This window comes from Plecotus auritus, assembly GCF_963455305.1.
Source record: "Plecotus auritus genome assembly, chromosome: 2".
Lineage (NCBI taxonomy): Eukaryota > Metazoa > Chordata > Mammalia > Chiroptera > Vespertilionidae > Plecotus > Plecotus auritus.
The window spans coordinates 204,313,612-204,338,017 of record NC_137771.1 but is presented as its reverse complement, the minus strand read 5'-3'; the positions used below and the strand labels follow the sequence as shown (position 1 = coordinate 204,338,017).

General features: G+C 41.2%; 1 protein-coding gene across 4 annotated transcripts in view; it reads right to left on the bottom strand.

The window, feature by feature from the left end:
- Positions 1–24,406, bottom strand: part of IFT80 (intraflagellar transport 80) — a 103,160-nt gene that overhangs the window by 76,411 nt on the left and 2,343 nt on the right. For 2 of the 4 annotated variants that reach the window (XM_080656172.1, XM_080656174.1), the window contains exons 2-3: positions 11,101–11,184; positions 7,375–7,596 (exon numbers count right to left, since the gene is read on the bottom strand). The exons of the other annotated variants lie outside the window; for them this stretch is intronic. In XM_080656172.1, coding sequence (XP_080512298.1) covers positions 7,375–7,596; positions 11,101–11,137 — 259 coding nt within the window. In that variant the 5' untranslated portion in view covers positions 11,138–11,184. The remainder of the gene's footprint in view (positions 1–7,374; positions 7,597–11,100; positions 11,185–24,406) is intronic. 4 annotated transcript variants of the gene reach the window in all.

Here is a 24,406-nt window from a genome sequence, read left to right as displayed (position 1 = left end):
TTAGTTAAGTATAATTAAGTAAGCTTAATAATTCAGAAAAACACTTAGACAACAGAAACCATCAAGACTAATTAGATTTAGTATTCATAGTCACCAGATAAGTCAATCCTCATATACTGTTGTTTAAAAAGGAAAATGCATAGAAAATATGTGATATGCCACCTGCTGTGTAATTAAAAAAAAAAAAGGTGAAATGAGAAAATATACATGTATCTGTTTATTTTTGCCAAGAGAAACACAGAAGGATAAACCAGAACTACAGAGATTGGTTCCCTAGAAGGAGTAAATAGGAACAAGGTGTATGAGATTGGGTGGGTCAGGGTAGTAACAATGCTCTGAGTAAGTATATTTTTTTAATACAGTTTTCACTTCATGGAACCATCCATGTTAATGTTTAATATATTCAAAGATAATCAAATCAACAAGAATGGGGGGGACCTTACATGGAAAACAAATATAAATATACTTATCTATATCTTAAATGAGTAACATAACAACAGTTAAGCAGGGGGGAAATGCAAGTAATTTTTAAACACAGGACTTTGACTCTATAGCCTCAGTGTGAAGATAACAGTAAACACATGAATTCTAATTAAATTTTTTTGCAGTAGTATGGGTTAGTAACTCTGAAACAACCTACTGTGTATTATAGAATTGAGGAAATGAGTAAATATATTAAGAATAATGAAAGTCAGGCTTTCTCACTGTTTTCAAGTGTGGAGAAAAAGACACTAGAATTAACCCCATAGTGTTGAATTGGAGCTGGTGGTATAAGAATTAACTCATGGTTTTTAGTATGGAAAGAAAAAAATGAAAGGAAGAGAGGGAGGAAAGGAGGAAAAAAGAGAGAAAGGGAGAAAGAAATAGCTGTAGATATATGTGTTTTTTAATATACATTTATATTTATAATTCTTAGCTCAGTCCTCTGAAAGGGCCTTGAAGTATACACACCACTTTGAAACGAGCACATCTAGCACTCTTATCTTAGTTTTTAAATACCATTAAGCACCAAAAAAAGAACAGGAGAAACAGATGATTTGGGGGCTGAGATTGGGAAAGTACAATATGAGCCTAGAATATCTTGTGCCAGCAAAGAAGTGTTGGAAAAATGATGAACACACATTACCCCCAATCCCAAAAGAAAAAACAAATATTATTTGAGCTAGTTTAATGGTGCTCCCACTGGCCAAATGTGAGACAATTTTAACATCAAAATTTAAAAATAATGGTAACAGGCCCTGGCTGGTGTGGCTCAGTGGGTTGGAGCATCGTCAGTGCATGGGAAGGTTGCTGGTTCAATCCCTGATTTGGGCGCATATGGGAGGCAACTAATTGATGTATCTCTCTTACATCGATGTTTCTGTCTCCCTTTTTCTCCCTTCCACCACCTCTAAAATCAATCAGGCAGTCAATCAGTAAAAATAATGGTAACAGGATACTCAAGAAATAAAATAAGAATCTATGAATCTAACTGATATAGCAAACAAATAAATAATTGGCAGGATATGGGAGGCTCTTCCTTGCAGTAGAATACCAACTGATCAATACAGAAGGAATTACAAAGTTTTAAAAAATTACCCTATCAGATTATATAGGATTGGCAACCATCCTATATAATAAAAGGGTAATATGCAAATTGACCCTAACAGCAGAACGACCAGGAACTACTGGTCACTTATGACACGCGCTGACCACCAGGGGGCAGACACTCAATGCAGGAGCTGTCTCCTGGTGGTAAGTGTGCTTCCACAGGGGGAGCACCACTCAGGCAGAAGCTGGCTCATGGCTGGCCAGCGCAGCGGTGGTGGCAGGAGCCTCTCCTGCCTCTATGGAAGTGCTAAGAATGTCCGACTAACGGCAGAGTGGACCGAAGCCGTTAGTTGGACATCCCTTTAGGGCTCCCAGGCTTCCAGAGGGATGTCTAACTGCCAGCTTAGGCCTGATCCCCTGGGGAGTGGGCCTAAGCCAGCTAGTGGACATTCTCCAAGGGCTCGTGGGCTGTCAGAAGAATGTCTGACTGCAGCTTAGGCCCGATCCCCAAGGGAATGGGCCTAAGCCATCAGTCAGACATCCCCCAAGGGGTCCCGGAATGCGAGAGGGCACAAGCCAGGCTGAGGGATGTCCCCGGCCCCCAAGTGCACAAATTTTCATGCACCAGGCCTCTAGTCTTAGTAATAAATGATTCAGCCAAGAATCAATAGATGCTAACTAACATAGTGGGAGAAAGTTTGAGAAGGAAGAGAACATTTTTACATAGTCTGAATATATTCTTTTTTTTTTTTTTTTTAAATATATTTTATTGATATTTTACAGAGAGGAAGGGAGAGGGATAGAGAGCTAGAAACATCAATGAGAGAGAAACATCGATCAGCTGCCTCCTGCACACCTCCCACTGGGGATGTGCCCGCAACCAAGGTACATGCCCTTGACCGGAATCGAACCCGGGACCCTTCAGTCCGCAGGCTGACGCTCTATCCACTGAGCCAAACCGGTTTCGGCTGAATATATTCTTTCACAAATTATTTATTAAAAGAGAAAAGTAGTAACTTTATATTAGATTAATTTAGTGAACACACCTTTTGAAGAAATGAAAGTTAACTAATAATGGGTTAAACCAGCATCATAAATCTCCCAATCTGATGCCCTAAGTATTGATGCTAAAAACATGTTAACTAAATCTAACCATGAGGAAACAGCCAACAAACACAAATTGAGGGACTTTCTATAAAAACAACAGGCTTGTATTCTTCAAAACTGTCAAGATTAGCCCTAACCGGTTTGGCTCAGTATAGAGTGTCAGTCTGCGGACTAAAGGGTCCCAGGTTCGATTCTGGTCAAGGGCATGTACCTTGGTTGTGGGCACATCCCCAGTAGGGGGTGTGCAGGAGGCAGCTGATCGATGTTTCTCTTTCGTCGATGTTTCTAACTCTCTATCCCTCTCCCTTCCTCTCTGTAAAAATCAATAAAATATATATTTAAAAAAACTGTCAAGATTAGAAAAGAAAGACTGAGGAGTTGCTCCAGATTAAAGGAGACCAGAGAGATGTAATAAAAGCAATGTGTTATTTAATACCAGAAAAAATTTTCAAGGAGAAACCAAGATGGTGGCATAGGTAAATACCTAAACTGCTGCCTCACACAACAATTTCAAAACTACAACCAAAAGACAAAGTGGACATCATCCAGAACCACAGGAAGACTGGATGAGTGGAAATTCTACAACTAGAAGGAAAGAGAAAAGCACACTGAGACTCACAGGAGCTGCGGAAGGCAAAGGTACAGAGGCGCACGCGTGCGGAGAGGGCTAGGAACTGAGTACGTGGCTGGCTTTCTAAATCGGGAGGGAGACAAAAGCTCATGACTGCCCTGAACTCCAGTTCCAGGAGAGACTCTGGGGACCCAGACTCATACGGGGAGACACTGGACTGTCTGGCAGCGGGCGAAACTCGAGGGCGGCTTTCTCTCAGGGGTGCCTGCAGCAATTACCACGGGATACTGAGACCCGGGGGCCTCTTCGGGCAGGGCTGACGGGAAGCCATTGTTGTTTGCTCTGCCCTGAGATCCTGCCCCACGAAGCCATTGTTGTTTGCTCCGCCCTGAGACTCGGCCCCATCCAAGCTGAGCACAGAGGTTTTTGCATATGAATGGCCTGGTCCTTTGAATTCTAAACTTACCTAACAAACTGCAGCTGAGTCAGTGAGACCCAGAACATCCAAAAGAAGGCCCAAGGCCCCACAGCAGCTTGCATTGCTTCACAGCTGGGCCTCATCTGGGCACCTCCAAAACCCAAACAAAGAAGAGGAATCTGCAGATCTCTCCATAGCTCCTGCTGGGTGGCATCAGGCTGAGGCTAAATTAGCACTTCCTTGGATATCCAAGAGCCAGTGTACCCAGGGGTCAGAGTGGGACCATCCAGATTACAACTCCTCAGATCCATAAGGGACACACTCAGGGGGCAGACTCAGTGAGCACCAAAGCCCACTGAAGCAAGTCTTGTTTCATAAGGGTGTCTCCAGCATAGACACAGCTGATCCTCACAGCCAATTGGCCTAGAGGTCAATTCTTCCCAGTGATACCAACAACAATCAAGGCTTAACTACAACAAGACTGTGCACACAGCCCACAAAGGGGTGCACCAAGAGTGTCCACCTCAGGTAACTGGGGAGGCTAAGCCACTGGGCCATATAGGACACCTAGCACACAAAGCCACTCTATCAACTCAGGGAAGCAACTAAAATGCGGAGACAAAGAAAAAGGTCACAAATGAAAGAAATGGAGGAAAGCAAATGACTGGATATAGAGTTCAAACCACGGTGATACGGTTTTTCAAGAATTTTCTAGAAAAGACCAATAAATTTAGTGAGACCCTCAAGGATATGAAAAAGGACCAACTAGAAATTAAGCTTACACTGACTGAAATAAAAAATAATATACAGAGATCCAACAGCAGTCTAGAGCAGTGGTCGGCAAACCGCGGCTCGAGCTGTGGTTTGCTGCTCTGTTGACTAATGAGTTTGCCAACCAGTGGACTAGAGGATCTCAAGAATCAAGTCAAAGATTTGAAATACGAAGAAGCAAAAAACACTCAGCCGGAAAAGAAAAAAGAATCCAAAAATATGAAGATAGTATAAGGAGCCTCTGGGACAACTTCAAGTGTACCAACATCCGAATTATGGGGGTGCCAGAAGAAGAGAGAGAGCAAGATACTGAAAACCTATTTGAAGAAATAATGACAGAAAACTTCCCCTACCTGGTGAAAGAAATAGACTTACAAGTCCAGGAAGCGCACAGAACCCCAAACAAAAGGAATCCAAAGAGGACCACACCAAGACACATCATAATTAAAATGTCAAGAGCAAAAGACAATGAGAGAATATTAAAAGCATCAAGAGAAAAACAGTTAGTTACCTACAAGGGAGCACCCATACAATTGTCAGCTGATTTCTCAACAGAAACTATGCAGGCCAGACTGGAGTGGCAAGAAATATTCAAAGTAATGAATAGCAAGAACCTACAACCAAGATTACTCTACCCAGCAAAGTTATCATTCAGAATGGAAGGTCAGATAAAGAGCTTCACAGATAAGAAAAAGCTAAAGGAGTTCATCACCGCCAAACCAGTATTATATGAAATGCTGAAAGGTATTCTTTAAGAAGAGGAAGAAGAAGAAAAAGGTAAAGATAAAAACTATGAACAACAAATGCATATCTATCAACAAGTGAATCTAAAAATCAAGTGAATAAAAAATGTGATGAACAGAATACACTGGTGAATAGAATCAGGAGTGGACTGACAATTCTCGGGGGGAAAGGAGTGTGGGGGGGTGCGGGAAGAGACTGGACAAAAATCGTACACCTATGGATGAGGACTTGGGGGTGGGGGGTAAGGGCAGAGGGTGGGGTGGGAACCAGGTTGAGGGGAGCTATGGGGGGGGGAAAAGAGGAACAATTGTAATAATCTGAACAATAAAGATTTACTTAAATAAAAAGAGTAAGAAGAAGAAAAAGGTAAAGATAAAAATTATGAACAACAAATACATATCTATCAACAAGTGAATCTAAAAATCAAGTGAATAAAAAATCTGATGAACACAGAATAAACTGATGAATATAATAGAATCAGGGGCATAGAAAGGGAGTGGACTGACAATTCTCGGGAGGAAATGGGTGTGGGGGGTGCGGGAAGAGACTGGACAAAAATCGTACACCTATGGATGAGGACAGTGGGCGGGGGTGGGGGGTAAGGGCAGAGGGTGGGTTGGGAACCGGGTGGACGGGAGCTATGGGGGGGAAAAAAGAGGAACAATTGTAATAATCTGAACAATGAAGATTTATTAAAAATATATATATATAATTATAAAACCTAAAAAAAATTATATAAAAGACATTATTAGGACGATTGTTAAAAATTTAATATGAACTGCACATTAGATAATAGTATTGCATTAATGTTAAATGTTCTGATTTTGATCAATGTATTGTGGTTAGGTAACAGAAAAGCCTTATTCTTAGGAAATACATTGAAGTATTTATGGTTACAGGGCATGTCTGTAAATTACTCTCAAATGTTTTAGAAAATAGTGTATGTGGTGGGGGGCAGGGAGAGAGAGAGGAGAAAACCAATGAGAAAGAATATGGAACAAAATGTTAACAATTAGTGAATTTAAATAAATAATATGTAAGAGTTACTTGTACAATTCTTGCAACTTTTCTGTGAATGTGAAATTAAATCAAAATTAAAAGGTGTTTCTTTTTAAAGTCAATGCTTCATTTTATCATCTGAGATTAGCTAAATTCTAGCTGTGGCTCAGAATCAATTTTCTAAGCACCAGGCACTATAAGTACTTTTACACAATATCTCATTTAATCAAAAAAAGTCACCAGAAGTTCTGTCTGTAAAAGTTGTGGCATTTGATATGCTCGTCTGCCATAAAACCCCTTCCTTGTTCTGGTTACAAAAGCCCTCTTTTGTTTGCCTTTCCACGGTGGCCTGAGTCCTGCTCTGCTCACTCAGTGTCACATTCCCTTAACTGAAGTGATTCACACAGTGATGGGCGAGTGATCCATGGTCTCCCAGAACCCTCTCTGCTACTTGCCTGCATGAGATATTGAGGAATAAGCACTCTCTCTGCTAATATTTCTTTCCTAGGAGGATGAGACTTGGGCTGTGGACTGCCATCATGCTCACCTTGTAGGGAAAGCCTATCCAAGAGCTGGTGAGCACAGGGCCTGATGCAGTTGTGCTTAAAGATCTACCCCTAGAGCTAAGTGCACCAAAAAACTCCAACTGTGCATAAGTGTTAGCTAAGTAAGTGTCTGTTACTTTTGATGAATGTACTCTGAATTGACAGAGTATGTAAAGTGTCATACAGACAAAAACAATTCAAATTATTTCTATATAAAACATTCCCTTAAAAAAGTAGAAAATCATGCTTTTTACTCACCAATAATAAAGCTATGGTCAAATTTAATACATCTCCAACTCTATAAGTAGAAATTAACATGTACTAGAAAATAAAGATAGCTTACTAAGTGTGTACATATTTTTAGTATGGTTATGTCATAAAGTTAAATTTGAAGAAATTAGAAACCAAAATTGATAGTAGCTTAACAACTAGTAAGAGAGCACAGAAAAAAATAAAGCTAAACATTCAGATTCAATCCCACTACACACCAGTTGAATTCACTTTCTTCCATCATAATAGTTTATAGTTTAACCATAAACCAAATGACTACATAGAAAATGGACAAAATGTGTTGATGAAGGTATGCAGATCCAAAAACATCAGTTTTGTAAAACAACTCAAAGCGTAAGTCATATTACCATATTATGTCTTCTAAATACCAAGATGAGCATATAACATTAAAAACTTACCATCAGAACTTGTGAGGACAAAGCTTTCTGCTTGAGTTTGTTTCCTGGTGCCTAAACTTTTTGGAAACCAGTGAAGATCTATTGGGTAAATATCATCAGGAAGCTTTACTATTTGACTTGTTTCACTGGTTAACAAGTTCCACCTCACTATTTGGTGATCATCACTGCATGAATACAGTTCTTCTGCATTAGTCCAGCCCACACAGCTCACTAATTCTTGATGTGTCACCATGTTAAGGAGACAACACACAAAAGTCTTACATTTTAAATAACCTTCAGATGCAGATTATAAGTATAAAATAGGCTCAAACATTTCAAGTTTCTAAATGTGTTCTCATTTTATGACTTTCATATATTTTCTATTTAAAGAAAAGTAAACATCTAGCCAAAATAGTTGTAAAAATGAAAAGCAAGATAAGAAATCCAGATGCCAAGAGAGAGGAAAAGAATTGACGAAATGAAAAATTTTAAATTGTGTTATAAAATATTCCATAAATAAGACTAAAAGATATACAAAGCATCTAACAGCTCAGAAGGTATGAAAGGATATACACTAAACTACTGGGGAATAAGAGGGGAAGTATGTCTTTTTTATTTATATAAGTCTGTATCATTTAAGTTAGAATAAGCATGTATTATTTTGATGAGTTTTTAAAAATCAAGTGTTAAAAGAAGATTGAAACCTAACAGTAAAGTATCTGCTTAAATTACACATTATAATAACAGACTACTTAGGAAAAAACATACAGCTTACCGGCTGAAACAAAAATCTTACCAAACTTATTGACATTAAATTCAGGGAATAGTTCAATTATAATTTAAGGTGCCTATAAAGAGAATAGTGCTGGATGAGACATGAACCCTAAAATTCTTACTTTAACCCCATTTTTTAATCTCTGATTTATCAGGAGGATTTCTATAATTTGAGGTGCTCAATAGCCCTCACTTCCTCCATCAGAATGGGCTGCTTACCCTAGGAGAATCATATATTTAGAGAAGGCATTTCAGTTTGCTATTTACAAGGGATGCTTTCTCTTGTTTACATCTGGATTTCTGTATTACCAGATCATTCCTAGGTGTGTTGTTCTCTTGTTATTGTGTAATCCTTTTACTTCCTTCTTTTCTCATCAGAGCTTTTTATTGGCTTATCTGAACATTCAATAAACTTCAAGGAAAAAGAGACAATGTGCCATAATTATTATAGGATGTTCTAAGATTTTTTTCATACTATTTCAAAATATGACAGATAAAGCAAATAACCAAAAAGGCAAAAATAAATTATAGAAAGATTTTAAAAGTCTTAAGATAAATAGGTAATAAAGTGGCACTGGAATATTCAAAATATAATCTAAACAAAAGGATATCATCACTAGACCATTACTGAAAAAATTATTCTAATAGAATTTATATAGCCTAAATGATGTTAGATAAAGACCCTTAGAAAGGGAGAATGTTAGGTAAAACCAAGAAAGGGAGAAAGCGCGCGCGCGCACACACACACACATTAAGCTTATCCTTTGTAAATTGCTGTAAATAAACATCATATGTATGTGACATATCTTCAAACTAATAGATCAACTAAAATTATGAGAGAAATAAGAAGAATGTCAGATTAAGAAAGTCTAAAAAGACTGCTATTAGACTATTATTCAGCTTGAAAAGAAAGGTAAAAACAGATAATGGACATAGTCGAAATCTTGCAAATGGCATGAATCTTGCATATGGTATGATTATATATGGCATGAACACCTGAGGGCACACTTTGAAAAAAGAGTAAAAATGATTTAAGTACAGATAAGAGGAATTATACCTTCAACTCAAAAGGTAAAACAAGCAGAAAAGATATTATAAATTCAAAAGACTTAATTAAATGTCTAATTCAGTGCTTTTCTATCTCCGATGAAGCAACATATTTTTCTTGATTTCAAATTTGTTGCAGATCAACACTTTGTTAGATAAAATAAAAATAAATTACTAGAAAAATGATCTTATATTTGGATGGTTTCCCAATGTCAAATTGCTACAAAAATTGTTTACCTCTTACTTTCAATTTCTGTACTTATCCTTTTATAGACCTGTAATAAAGTCTGCGGATAATACTTTTAGAAGCACTGGTATATATAAAAATGAAGGTGGGGGGGCCTATCATATCTTCCTGATACATAATCAGAAATTCTTGCTGACAAAATATAAGGTCATGCATTTGAGAAAATATTTATAATTTCCATCTTCCTACATCCTATATAATAAAAGCCTAATATGCAAATTGTCCCCTCAGGCGGTCGTTCAACCAGGAGTTTGACTGGGAGACCAGGAGTATGACCACCTGCTATGACATGAGCTGACCACCAAGGGGTGGTGCAGAACATGGCGGGCATTGGCGACATGGCGCTGGCAGCAGTGGAGGCGCTGCCGGCCCCAATGGGCCCTGATGAGAGCAGGACCTCAGAGGGATGGTGGAGCAGGTGAGCAAGCAGTGCCAAGCCAAGGTGGATGTGAGTGGGCCTGATCGCCCCATCGATCACCCCACAGATGGTGACCAGCAGCAGCAGCAGGGGGCAGGGCCACTGCCCAGCTCCCAGGCACTGAGGGAGAAAGGGCAAATAGCAATCTACATTAATAAAAGGGAAAGATGCAAATTGACTATACCTTTGCGATGCCCACCAGACAATCAGGAGTGAGTATGCAAATTAACTCAACAAAGATGGCGGGTTAATTTGCATACACAGGCGCCGAGTGGCTGGGGGCATTCCGCACCGCCCCAGCTGCTCAGGGCCTCTGGGCAGCATGGGAAGGCAGGGCCGGAGCGGAAAGAGGCGGCTCCGGGGGCCAGAGCGGAGAGAGGCGGCTCCAGGGGCCGGAGCAGAAAGGTGGTGCCAGCAGCCAGGGAAAAGAAGGCCCATTCTTGCATGAATCTTCATGCATCGGGCTTCCAGTATTAAAATATGTCTTCTAATTATTTTCCTTTCAATGTGCACGAGTCCGTGCACTGGGCCACTAGTCTATATATATAAAAGGCTAAGCGACCATTACGACCAGTCACTATGATGCACACTGACCACCAGGGGGCAGATGCTTAACGCAGGAGCTGCCCCCTGGTGGTCAGTGCGCTCCCACAGCCAACCCCCTGTGGCTGGCCAACCTCCTGCGGTCCCTCTCCCCGGCCGGCTGGCCCTGATTGGCCCCAATTGGGACTGGGTGAGACGGCCCCAATCGGCCCCTATTGCCAGCCAGGCCAAGGAACCCCACCCATGCATGAATTCGTGCACCAGGCCTCTAGTGAAATAATAAAGCTCTGACTGCTCAGATTTCTCCAGCTTGTTCTCCACTTTATCATGAAGGGAGTGTGAAGAAATAAAGCAAAATTCATTTAAAAACATACTACATCACACTAGCAAAGAAATTTTTTGTTTAAAAAAAGATTCTCCTTAAGATCCTACTAGACTAAACAAAAATTATTTTTTATGTACTTAAGTACAGTACTTAAGTAAAGTAAGAAAAATGTCAATAAGAATTTGAAAGTAAGATTTAGAGCAAATAGTTTGCTTTGGAGAATTACCTGCAACACATGATCTCAAATATTTCAAAAACAATTCAGTTAAACTGCCATTAAAGGAATGGAAAAAAAAACACATCCATTATCCAAGTAGAATACAAAATAGAACAAAACTTAACAATACTCTAGTAAGATGATCACAATAAGGTCTGCAAGTGTTAAAAGGATATGCTTTGGTTCTTTTAAAAGTGATATCTTCAGTCTCATATTTCCACTTTCCAGCAAAATTTTTAAATGTTACTTGATTGCATTCACTGTAAAAATAAAAATTAGGGGGAAAATATAAAATCTGCATTAAAAACAAACACATGTACACACACACACACACACACACACACACACACACACACAAAATAAAAGCAAGCAAAACATCTTAGGACCCCAAGGACACTGAAACACACCTTCAATCCTGCTGGTATAAAGAGAGGGAGAGGAAGAAAACTAGTCAATGTGCTAATCCTTGCGTCTGCCTACACCCTGCCTGAAACAGTCCTACAAGTGCAGAGCACTAAATCTGGTCAGGTAAATAATCTCCAAAAGCTATCCGGAGGTCAAATCAAAAGACTCTGTAAACTGGGCCCTAGCCGATTTGGCTCTGTGGATAGAACATTGGCCTATGGACCGAAGGGTCCCAGGTTCGATTCTGTTCAAGGGCATATGCTCCGCGATGATTCTCTCTCATCATTGATGTTTCTATTTCTCTCTCCCTCTCCTTTCTTCTCTGAAATCAATAAAACTATATTTTTTTAAAAAAGATTCTGTAAACTGGGAACCCCTCAATGGCAAATCAATATTGGTCATGTTGAATACATTAGAATAAATTCCCAAAATGTGATTGAGGGCTAAGATATTAAGGGCTTTAATTCCGAGCTTTAATAACATGGAAATATTATGACATTATCAACCTAGTGGTCCAATCTGAGGTTTACATTCTATTGGATGTAGATGTACTACCCCAACATTTATGGTTGCCATAGTAGCAATGTGAAAAATAAGGAGTTATGTAGGCAGAGGTAATAAAACCCTTATAAAAGTTACATGAAAATCACAATGTAATTGACAAATAAACATCTAGAAAAAAAAGAGTAACACTCCCCCAAATAACCAGGTCATCAAAAGATACAAATCAAGAAAATGCTAAATTGTCTGAGTTCATTTTATAGTTATGGGATTCTTTCTGAGTAATATCACTAACCTAAAGAGAAAATAAATAAATTAAATCAAAGTGTAATTAAAGGAACAAAATCTTCTTCACCAAGTATAAAATTACTGCTAACTACATTAAAGGATGTGCTGAGTATAGATAAGAATTCAGTAGGCCTCCCTTAAATAACTTATCATTCCCCCTAATCCAGGAAGGTTTTTAGATCAGCAAGGTGCTAAGCATAGTTGTATTTCAAAGCATTTTTTTTTCACTTATTCTCATAAATTTGTTAGACGGAGGAAAAAGTTGTTAAAACCACAGAAAAGAATCTGAAGTTTTATGGTCAGCCAATATGCAACTAGGGTAAGAAGCCTCTCTGTCTCTTCCAGTTCACTCAGCAAGATTTCTGTTCAAAAGTATGAAACTATGTACAGCAGCCAGAAAAAGAACACAATCTCTTACCCACATATTTCATAGGCTCACTTTTGGTCCTTAGAGTTTCAACATTGTTCTCAAAACTCCTTTCCCCCTCCCATCAGACCCCTTCCAATTCGAGAGGGGGGAAGAATAAACATACTTATGAAATTCTGCTTTTTCACAATAAGTCAAATTCACCCAGCTTATAAGGACTTTAAAAGAATAAAAGCAGATAATTGTTGCTTCTGAAAATGGTAACACAAATGACAAGAAAAATATATATATAAAATCTGAATATACAATTACAACCAGAAATTTGAAAGATCTTTGACAAAGACATGATGCAGCCTAGATCAAAGTACCTCAAACATGAAATCCAGAATAATTAGGAATAATGTCTCACCAAAAGCAATCATAATCTCATCTAAATAGTAAAAGCAGTAATTTTTTTTTATAAGAAAGGAATCTCCAACAATTCAGAAACAAGGTGCCAAGGAATTACAGAAAGAGGAAGGTGTCATTCTAACTTCAGGAAGTTTCTCCCTTGCTCAGAAAGATCTGCCCCATACATCCTATTTATTTTTATTTATTTATTTTTAATCTTCACCCAAGAATATGTTTTTATTGGGGTTTTGTTTTCTTGGTTTTTTTAGAGAGGGGAAGGAAGGAGGGGTGGTGGGGAGGAGAGAGAGAGAAAGAAAGAAACATAGATTGGTTGCTTCTCATATGTGCCCTGATGGGATGGAACCCAAAAGCCAGGTAAGTGCCCTGATCTGGAATTGAACCCTCAACCTTTTTGTGCACAGGATGAGGCTCCAACTAACCCAGCCACCCAGCCAGGGCCCCAAACATCCTATTTAGCTGAGATCATTTGCATGAAGGATATGTGCATTCTGGTATGAAGCTAAATAGAGAAATAAAGAAATAGTATTAGCACTTAACTAATTCAGGGAAATGCAGAGCTGCCTGAGGGCTGCACTGAGGAGGTTTTCATCTGCCCAAAGGCATTGGTTATCAAGGATCTGACTAGTCAGTGGTACTGGGGATGGAGGTGGGAGGTGGGGAATAGAGTGAAGAGGGGTTGGGGGTGAGGTGGAGGGGGGGAGGTAATAAAAAGTAAGTTTCTTAAGTATAGGTAACTTGATCAACTTCACAACTTTGTAAAGGGAGCACATGAGAGCAACTATGCCTTTGCTACCAAAAATCATTTATAACTTGTCTTTGGTCTAGTGTGGGTCAAATTTCATGGAGCTTAAGAAGCAAAAATGTGCTCTGCAAACCCTGACAGTCAACAACCAGAATATTGTATACTCCAAATCTGGCCACTTCTCAGCACGTCCAGCATAGTCCAAAGTCACCGTCATCCCCTGCCTTGATTATTGCAGTAACCCCAGAACAGATCTTTCTGCTCCTACACTTACTCCCTTAAAATTCTAAATACAGCAGCCAGCAATGCCTTTAAGACTAAGTCAGATCCTGAAGGCCAGTATGGCTAATACAGAGTGAGTGAAGGGAGTGGCAGGAAATTAGGGGAGGATAGAGGGGGTACAGATCATGTAGGATCTTGAAAAACCACAATAAAAACTTCAGATTCTCTTCAAATGAATGAAGGGTTGTGAGCAATGAAGAGATATGATCTGACTTAAGTTTTTTAAAGTGCCAGTATGGATAGTATATTTTAAAAGCGAACAAACAAAAAACAGAGCAAGGATGAACAAGACTGGAAGCAGGGAGGCCAATTAGAATTTCAATAATCTAGAAGAGAGATGAAAGATGTGGCTTGGATGAGAAAGACATAGTGGTATGACTGATATGAAGAGGTCACATTCTGAATATATTGTGAAATAATATTCCATAGGATTTATTGATGAATTGGGTTTAAGAAAAGGAGGAATAAAAAATGACTGAAGCTTCAATAGGTAGAACAAAGTTGCCATTTACTGACATGAAGATTGAGGGAGGAACATGTTGGAAGATATAAAAAATTCTTTTTTGGATATGTTAAATTTAAGGAGCCTATTAGACATCCAAATGGAAAATTCAAGGAGATATTGGATATACAAGTCTGGAGTCAAGGAAATATCAATGAGATATCAATGTGAGGGTTGTCAGCACAGAGATCATGTTCAAAACCATGATAAGATGAGACTACCCAGCTACATGAAAAGGTGGCCTAGAAGTCCTTGTAAAGTCTGAAGTATTGTCTGCATTAAGATTCTATTTTTTGTTTTGTTTTGTTAACCCTCACCTGAGGATATTTTCCCATTGATTCTTAGAGAGAGTGGAAGGGTGGGGAAGAGACAGAGAGAGAGAAACATCGATGTGAGAGACACTTCGATTGGTGCTTCCCCCATGTGCCCCAACTGGGGATTTAGCCTGCAACCCAGGTACGTGCCCTTGACCGGAATCGAACCTGGACCCTTCAGTCCTTAGGACCCTCTATCCCTGAGCCAAACTGGCTAGGGCAACATTAAGATTCTACATGAAGTAAACTAGAGAAAAACTAATGGAGATATAAATACAATAAGATGCTGAAAACGTATTTTGGGAGAATGTAGGCATTGGTAATGCTGAAGTAGGTTTAAGACGGTGAAAAGTGGGTGGCCGAGGTCAATGAACTGAGAGGCCAGGGAAAGGGATAGATTGATTTGTGGATATTAAGTCACTGAGAAGAATGAGAGGAATAGTGGTGGAGATAGACACAACATAGATCTGCAGATGACTGCAGAAACACAGGGTAGACTGGTAGGACTTATTTCAAAGAGAGTAGGAAATTTTAGAGAGGAAGAGGAAAGAGAATCAACTGTCCAGATACACTAATGAGAAACAAGGTCCTTTGGCACATGGGAGTCTAGAAGGCAAAACAGCCTCCACTTGAGAGGGCCAAGGGGAAAGCAGTTTCCTTAGGAAAGAACCAGATTTAAGTTAGACTGTGAAAGTAAAGAAATAAATCATTCCAGAGTAAAGATTTTTTGGCCAATAACACACTGTGAGTTCCAAAAGGTAGAGTGGTAAGATTTACATTGTAAAGAGCTAAGAGTTTGGGACAGATAGGGGGAAATGGTCAAAACAGCTGACTATTCTCCAATATTCATTCATCCCTACTTATGTGGTAGAAGAATCTGAATTTTTGCTACACATCTGACTACCTAGGACAAAGAATCTGAATTTTTACTACACATCTGACCACCTAGGACAAAGAATCTGAATTTTTGCTACACATCTGACCACCTAGGACAAAGACTTTTTCTCCAGCTGCCCTCAAAACTGGATGTGGCATTAACAGTTGTGAAACCCACATGGGAATATTACAACATCATCAACCTAGTGGCCCAATCTGGGATTACATTCTGTGGGGGTAGTTAACACTGCCCAAAAGTAATCGGACTACAGAGGTAACTCATTTATTTTTTAAGAAAGCCATTTTATTACCTCTTATAAAAGTTATATAAATCACAGCATAATCATCAAATAAAAACTTACAAAGTAAGAGTAACACTCTCCATGCCATACCATCAAGGCCTTGTGTAACACAGTAACAAGACAGAAGGAACCAAGACTCTTAGCAGTCCTCTACCACCTATTCAGAATTTTAAGTGATAAAGAATAAAATGTTATCATGTTTAAGTTATTGTCATCAATAGCTACACCTACCAATGAACTAATGCAGGGAATTAAGAGTCTTAAATATGAAGACTTAAGTAAACACGAGTGCAAGGTCTGATGGAATAGTCTCAGTGGTCTCTTAAGGGAAGGTGGCTAATCAAATTATATTGTAGCCTTCTTCCTGGAACTGATCTCTTAGTTAGTACATAGTGCTAATGTAGAGCAAAGACCAAGATTTCCCAGAGAAGAAGAAATTCTGTTTGCAGACCAAAACAGAAATTTTGCCTGAGTGTCCAGCCTTCAAACTCAAAACTACAACATCAAATCTTTCACTGGAGAGCCCTATTAGGGCTCGTGTTATGTATATATCTTATATAATAAAACCCTAATATGCAAATCGACCTAACGGTGGAACAACCAGTCCCTATGATTCACATTGACCACCAGGGGGCAGACGCTCAATGTAGGCGCTGCCTCTGGTGAGCTGCCCCCTGGTGGTCAGTGCGTTCCCACAGGGGGAGCGCAGCTCAGCCAGAAGCCAGGCTCATGGCTGGTGAGTGCAGCGGCTGGTGAGCTCTGCTGCAGGCGGGCAGTAAGGAATGAGAAGCCCTGGACTGCGAGAGCCCCAGACTGTGAGAGGAATGTCTGACTGCTGGGTTAGGCCCAACTCCCCTGGGGCCTAAGCCAGCAGGGGGACATCCCATAAGGGGTCCCAGACTGCAAGAGGGTGCAGGCTGGGCTGAGGGACGCCCCCAAGGTGCACGAATTTCATGCACCAGGCCTCTAGTGTGTTTATAATGTGGAACAGAGTTAGAAATAAGGAAAGAGAATTAAGCATTAATGCTAAGAATTAAACTTAACATTATGCTAATTGAAATAAGTCAATCACGAAAGCACAGATACTGTATGGTTCCACTTGTATGAAGTATCTAGGTAGTCAAATTCATACAGATAGTAAGTAAAATGACGGTTGCCAGGGGCTGGGGGGAAGCAGGATTGGGAGTTACTATTTAATGGATACAGAGTTTCAGTTCTGCAAGAGGAAAAGAGTTCTGTGGATGGATGGAAATGATAGCACAATATGAATATACTTAATGCCACTGAACTATATACTTAAAAATGCTTAAAATGGTCTACAAAAAAAGAAAAAAGAACAATTACATTTAAGAAATAAAACAGAGATAGAAGCACTAACAAAAGCAGAAAAATTTCAGTCAGGAAAGAGGGAAGGCAAGATTTGTCAACAAGAATGTACCTATCAATAAGTAGCAGAAAAGCCTCAGTGGTGAACAAGAATGTGAAGGATAGATAAGAAATGCAAGAACTAGATCATAAGCACATTAATACCAACTTCTTTTTTAGTTCACCTGCGTATTGGCTAATCCTTGGCTAACAACTATTGATGTTAATAGTTGAAATTAATGGTTTGCTTTTAACTACCCAAGGTCCCATGTTTAAAAGTGCAATTTACATCAACAGTCTTCTAAACGGATAGCTCTGAGCAGTCTCCTGTGTCTCCTCCCCAGAAGAGAAAGGAGGGAAGAGAGCCAGGTCTTATATTCAGATTGGTCCTATCATAGAACTAAACAAGATCTCTCTTGTATGACAGGCTCATCATTTCCAGGAACAGATTCAAAGACACAGCAAGTAAAAGAAACAGGTTTTCAAATGGCAGTATAGTTCAATTACAAAAGACCTCTAACTCCCACCCCACTCCAATTCCCATATGCATTTGCTAAAGTGTAGGTATATGCTGTGATATTTACATTTCCTTGCAATTCTAGTTATCATTATAGCTATATCTTGCCACCATACTTTAATATTATTTTTATTGGCTATATTTATAAGCCTTTCATAGGATGTCCTAATAAATGCAGGTTGTTTATTATTATTCTAGCCAATACACCATGTGATCCATAAATGTTAAAATAAGTAGTCATCTTTAATTCATCCTTTTAATTCATCAACTAGCATAAAAGAATCACACTCAACTGATACACGAGAGTGCTATGCAACTATTTAAAAAATGAGATGAATCTGTATATACTAATATAGAATGATGTATACCATATGTTAAATGACAAAATATATACAGCAATATTATGTAATTCAATCCCCTTTGTGTAAATAAAAAGGCATATATAAGCTATTGGATACTAAAATATTTTTCTGGGAAGATATATACAAGACATTTAATGGAGACCTTTGTGAGGGTAGGGGCACTGGGATGAGAATGGAAGCTTTTAATTCTCATTTTATATGTTTCTGTACTGTTTAAAGTTTTTACCATGTTCATAGTATTTTATTTATCTACTAGAGGCCCAGTGCACAAAATTCGTGCATGGGGGGGGAAGGGTGTCCCTCAGCCCAGCCTGCACCCTCTTTAATCTGGCACCCCTCGAGGGATGTCCAACTGCCCATTTAGGCCCAATCCCGGGATTAGAGTATGTGGAAGATCACTAGGAGGGGGGTTCACTATAAGAAGGGGTCAAGTGTAGGAGAGACTGCAAAGAGAATGAGAATGGTGAGCTTTTGAAAAAATAACATTTATTAGTTTTTTTTAAAAAAAGCAGAAATGCCGAAACCGGTTTGGCTCAGTGGATAGAGCGTCGGCCTGCGGACTGAAAGGTCCCAGGTTCGATTCCGGTCAGGGGCATGTACCTTGGTTGCGGGCACACCCCCAGTGGGAGATGTGCAGGAGGCAGCTGATCGATGTTTCTAGCTCTCTATCCCTCTCCTCTCTCTTCCTCTCTGTAAAAAATTAATAAAATAAATAAAAAAAAAAAAAAAAAATGCAGAAATGCATACAGAAGAAAATACAATTGGGTCATAATCCTATCACTCAGTTAATTATAATAAATATATGAATGTATCCTATATAATAAAGAGGTAATATGCAAATTGACCATCACTCCAACACACAAGATGGCCAGACATGCCTAAACGGGCAGTCGGACATCCCTCTCACAACCCAGGACTGCTGGCTCCCAACCGCTCGCCTGCCTGCCTTCCTGATTGCCCCTAACCGCTTCTGCCTGCCAGCCTGATCACCCCCTAACCACTCCCCTGCCAGCCTGATCGATGCCTAACTGCTACCCTGCCGGCCTGATTGCCCCTAACTGCCCTCACCTTCTTGCCTGGTCACCCCTAACTGCCCTCCCCTGCCGACCTGGTCGCCCCTAACTGTCCTCCCCTTCAGGCCTGGTCGCCCCCAACTGCCCTCCCCTGTAGGCCTGGTCCCCCCGCAACTGCCCTCCCCTGCAGGCCTGGTCACCCCCAACTGCCCTCCCCTGCAGGCCTGGTCCCCCCCAACTGTCCTTCCCTGCAGGCCTGGTCCCCCCTCAACTGCCCTCCCCTGCAGGCCTGGTCACTCTTAACTGCTCTCCCCTTCAGGCCTGATCGCCCCCAACTGCTCTCCCTTGCAGGCCTGGTCCTTCCCAACTGCCCTCCCCTGCTGTCCTGTTTGCCCACAACTGCCCTCCCCTGCCAGCCATCTTGTGGTGGCCATCTTGTGTCCACATGGGGGCAGCCATCTTTGACCACCTGGTGGCGGCCATCTTGTGTGTTGGAGTGATGGTCAATTTGCATATTACCTCTTTATTATATAGGATACATTCATATATTTATTATAATTAACTGAGTGATAGGATTATGACCCAATTGTATTTTCTTCTGTATGCATTTCTGCATTTTTTAAAAAAAACTAATAAATGTTATTTTTTCAAAAGCTCACCATTCTCATTCTCTTTGCAGTCTCTCCTACACTTGACCCCTTCTTATAGTGAACCCCCCTCCTAGTGATCTTCCACATACTCTACATTATTTTTCCTTATTTAAAATGGGGCTAATAATACCTACTTCACAGGTTGATTATAATGAATGAGATAAGTACCTAAAATGCCCAGTAGAGCCCCAGCAGGCGTGGCTCAGTGATTGAGCATCGACCTATGAACCAGGAGGTCAGGGTTCAATTCCTGGTCAGGACACATGCACAAGTTGTGGGCTCCATCCCCAGTAGGGGGCATGCAGGAGGCAGCAGATCAATGAGTCTCTCTCATCACTGATGTTTCTATCTCTCCCTCTTCCTTCCTCTCTGAAATCAATAAAAAATATATTTTAAAAAATAAAATAAAGTAAAATAAAATATCCAGTGAAACATAGTAAAAAGTTAATAATGGTTACCTATTTGTAGTGCAAATTGGTGTTTTTGTCACCATGCATATATTCACTCTTATTCTAGCTACAAAGACTTTCTCCTTGAAACACTGACTTCCTCACTCTTAGCTCATGTGGCTTGAATGGGGTGAGCACGAGACCCAGACTTAAACCAAGTAGAGCACTCCATTCCCTTTGTACACTCTTTCACAGGTGGCTCAGAACTTTTATTCAAATAAATGATAGAGAAGAAAAACTCTGCTATGCCCAGTCATTAATTTTAGGAGATTTGAGGCTGTAGTTACTGTAGCTAACTTACCATAGCAGGGAGGCAGCCTTGAGGTGCCAAAAGCCACTATGGCCAAGATGATGGTATGCAAAGCAGAGCAAAGAAAGAAACCAAATCCTTCTGTCTTTGTTTGAACACTGAATCCAGTTATACTCACCTGATTTTTTGGGTTTATGGGAGCCTATTTTTTTTTCTTAAGACAAATTGCATTGGGTTTTGTGTCTAGAGTCCTACCAGAGACATTAGAAATATTTATTTTTCCTAGATTCTAAGAATGAACATTTTCTGATACTATCCCCTCTTTACTCACAACCTTAAAAAACTAATCTATTTTTAGTGTTCCAATTATCTTTATAACACTATCTCAACCAAATTTTCTCTCTTGAGCTATATTCTCTGCTACTGCCCATTTAATACATCTTTCCATAAACCCAACAAACATGAATAAAAACAAAGTCCTGTTTAAAAATGGTCCTTTCCAAAAAACTATTCCGCTTCCTCTATTCCTATTTTTTCTGCAAAATAGGTGAGTGTTTCAATAAGGTTAGGTGAGAGTTTCAACAAGGTTAATGTATTTGGGGGCTTATGTTGGTAAGAGGGATATTTATTACTATCTGTCCTGTGTCTATATCCAATTTATTAATCTTGAACAGTATTCTCTACTTATGCATAACTTATAGAAATTGATGTTTATTTATTCATTTTATTACTTAATATCTAATTAACTCAAATATTTACAATTATGAATTTATTATTTTTAAACATTTACCTGCAAATTAATTTCACCTTATGAAATGTTGTGACCACATTAGAAGGCAAACAAAACATATCTACACTAATAAAAGAGAAAGATGCAAATTGACTGTACCTTCGTGACACCCACCAGCCAATCAGGAGTGAGTATGCAAATTAGTGGGACTAAGATGACAGAGCCAGCCAGAGGGAGCGGGAAGCTTGGGTTACCCCTGGCAACAGAGGAAGCCAAGCTTCCTGCCCACCCGGGCCGGCCACCGAAGGAGGGGCCTGCAAAAGGCCCTCAGCCCCTTACCCAGGCTGGCCACGCCCCTATGGGGTGAGGGTCCCCGCTGGGGGGCGTGGCCAGCCTGCAAACAGCCATCAGCCCCTCACCCAGGATGGCCAGGCACCCCAGTGGAAACCCCCACCCTGAAGGGGGTGTGGCCAGCCTGAAAACTGCCCTCATCCCCTCACCCAGGCTGGCCACGCCCCCCGAACAGGAACCCTCACCCCCATGGGGGTGTGGCTGGCCTGCAAACTGCCCCAGCCCCTCACCCAGGCCAGCACCATCCCCAGTGGGGACCCCCACCCCAATGGGGGCGTGGCCAGCCTGCAAACCACCACAAGCCCCTTGCCCAAGCCGCCCCACGCCCCAAGGAAAACCCCACCCTGATCCGGGACACCCTTCAGGACAAACCAGCTGGCCCCTACTCATGCACCAGGCCTCTATCTATACTAATAAAAGAGTAATATGCTAATTAGACTGGGAGACCATCCAGACGTTCTTCTGGACAAAGTCATGGTGGCGAGGCCGAGGTAGAGGAGGTTGGGGGCCAAGAGGGGAGGGCAGTTGTGGGTGATAAGGCCAGCGGGGGCAGGGGGGCAGTTGCGGGTGAGCAGGCCGGCGGGGAGGGGGCCAGTTGGGAGCGAGCAGGCCAGCAGGCAGAGTGGTTAAGGCAATCAGGCAGGCAGGCAGGTGAGCGGTTAGGAGCCAGCAGTCCCAGCTTGCGAGAGGGGTCCCAGATTGGAGAGGGTGAAGGCTGGGCTGAGGGACACCCCCCCATGCACGAATTCCGTGCACCAGGCCACTAGTCTATATATATAAAAGCCCAGCGACCAGAACAGCGGAACAACCAGAACGACCGGTGGCTATGAGGCACACTGCGGCAGCCAACCAGCCTGAACCGGGCCCCCAATTGCTCCCATACCCCAATTAGGGGTGGGGCCAGTAGGCCAACCTCCTGCAGCCCCTCCCTCCCACTGGCCCAGTCCGATGGGCCCCCATCAGGGTGGGCCAGCCAGACACCACCCATGCACAGAATTCGTGTACTAGGACTCTAGTATTATTATAATGACAAAATCATGCACTTAAATTGCAAATGTGTATTTTAATTCTAATTCCAACTTTTTCTGTGAACTTATTTCTCCCTGTGGGATATAATTTTACTTTTAAAATATAAAAAGTAAGGGTTCTTTTTTGGTTATGCCTGAAATTATAGATAACGGTTGTTAGATGATTTTGGACCATAAAGATTAGAAAGTATTAATTTCATGAGAAGCATCCAAAGCATTGGCAGGGATCAATCAGTCTTTATTTCTTGTGACCCTTATCTCATCTCGAATTATCTCTTATTCTGAGTGTCCTATTTTCTCTCTAAATTTAAGTAGCTATTTGTTATGAATGTTTTTTCTTCATTATATAACCTGGTTTAAGTCCATTTTGAAAACATTTGTTTTGAGTGGGGCATGGTTAGGTTCAACCAAATCTAAAGTCACAGTTACTTTATTGATTTTTAAAATATGTTTCTATCAATTTCAGAGAAAGGAAGAGAGAGCGAGGGGTAGAGAGAGAGAGAGGGAAACATCAATGATGAGAGGGAATCATCCATCGGCTGCCTCCTGGGCATGTGCCCTGACTGGGAATCAAACTTTGGCCTCCTGGTTCATAGGTTGACACTCAAACACTGAACCACACCGGCTGGACTACATTTCTTTCTTATTAGTCATTAAGACTTACCATTATTCACAGTAATTATCAAAAGCAGTAAAACTAGGAGTTATTTGTGATTTATCTTTCTTCCTATCCCTTCATCACTAAAGATTCAAACAAAGGATAGTATCTGACTTTAATGGTTTACACTCTCAGCTTCATACATTAAAATCTATAAAAGCTACAGATTTTATTTCTTCCAAAATGTGTCAGGATTTTTTCCATTCTACTACATAGAGACTTTTCACCTCCCACATGGAGGACTATCCTATCTAATAAAAGAGTAATATGCAAATTAACCATCACTCACGCTACACCCACAAGCCATGCCCACCAGCCAATCAGGAGCGAGTAAGCAAATTAACCCAACCAAGATGGCTGCGGCCACGGGGAGAGCAGGAGGCTTGGGTTTCCCTGGCAATGGAGGAAGCCAAGCTTTGCGCACACCCTGGCGGGCCCAGGCCTCCACTCAAGGCTACAAAGTTTCAATTATAGAAGATAAATAAATCCCAACAAAAATGGTGGCAGCCACGGAGCTGGAGAGACCAGAAGGCTTGGGTTGCCCCCGGTGATTGAGGAAGCCAAGCTCCCGCAGCCCTGGCCTGCCTTGATCTCCACTCAAGGCTACATAGTTTCAATTGTAGAAGATAAATAAATCCCAGATACCAGGGCCTCCGCTTGGGTCACCGGGGGGCAGCAAACGACCACAGGCCCCTCGCCCAGGCTGCCCCACACACCAAGGGAACCCCCCACCCTGATCCGGGACACCCTTTAGGGCAAACCAGCTGGCCCCCTCCCATGTACCAGGCCTCTATCCTATCTAATAAAAGAGTAATATGCAGATTGACCATCATTCCAACACACAAGATGGCTGCCCCCATGTGGACACAAGATGGCCACCACAAGATGGCCAGCAAGGAAGGGCAGTTGGGAGGGACCAGGCCTGCAAGGGAGGGCAGTTGGGGGTGATCAAGCCTGCAGGGGAGGGCAGTTAGCGGTGACTAGGCTGGCAGAGGAGGGAAGTTGGGGGCGACTGGGCCTGCAGGGGAGGGCAGTTAGGGGGGACCCAGGCCTGCAGGGGAGAGCAGTTGGGGGGAACCAGGCCTGCAGGGGAGGGCAGTTAGGGGTGACCAGGCCTGC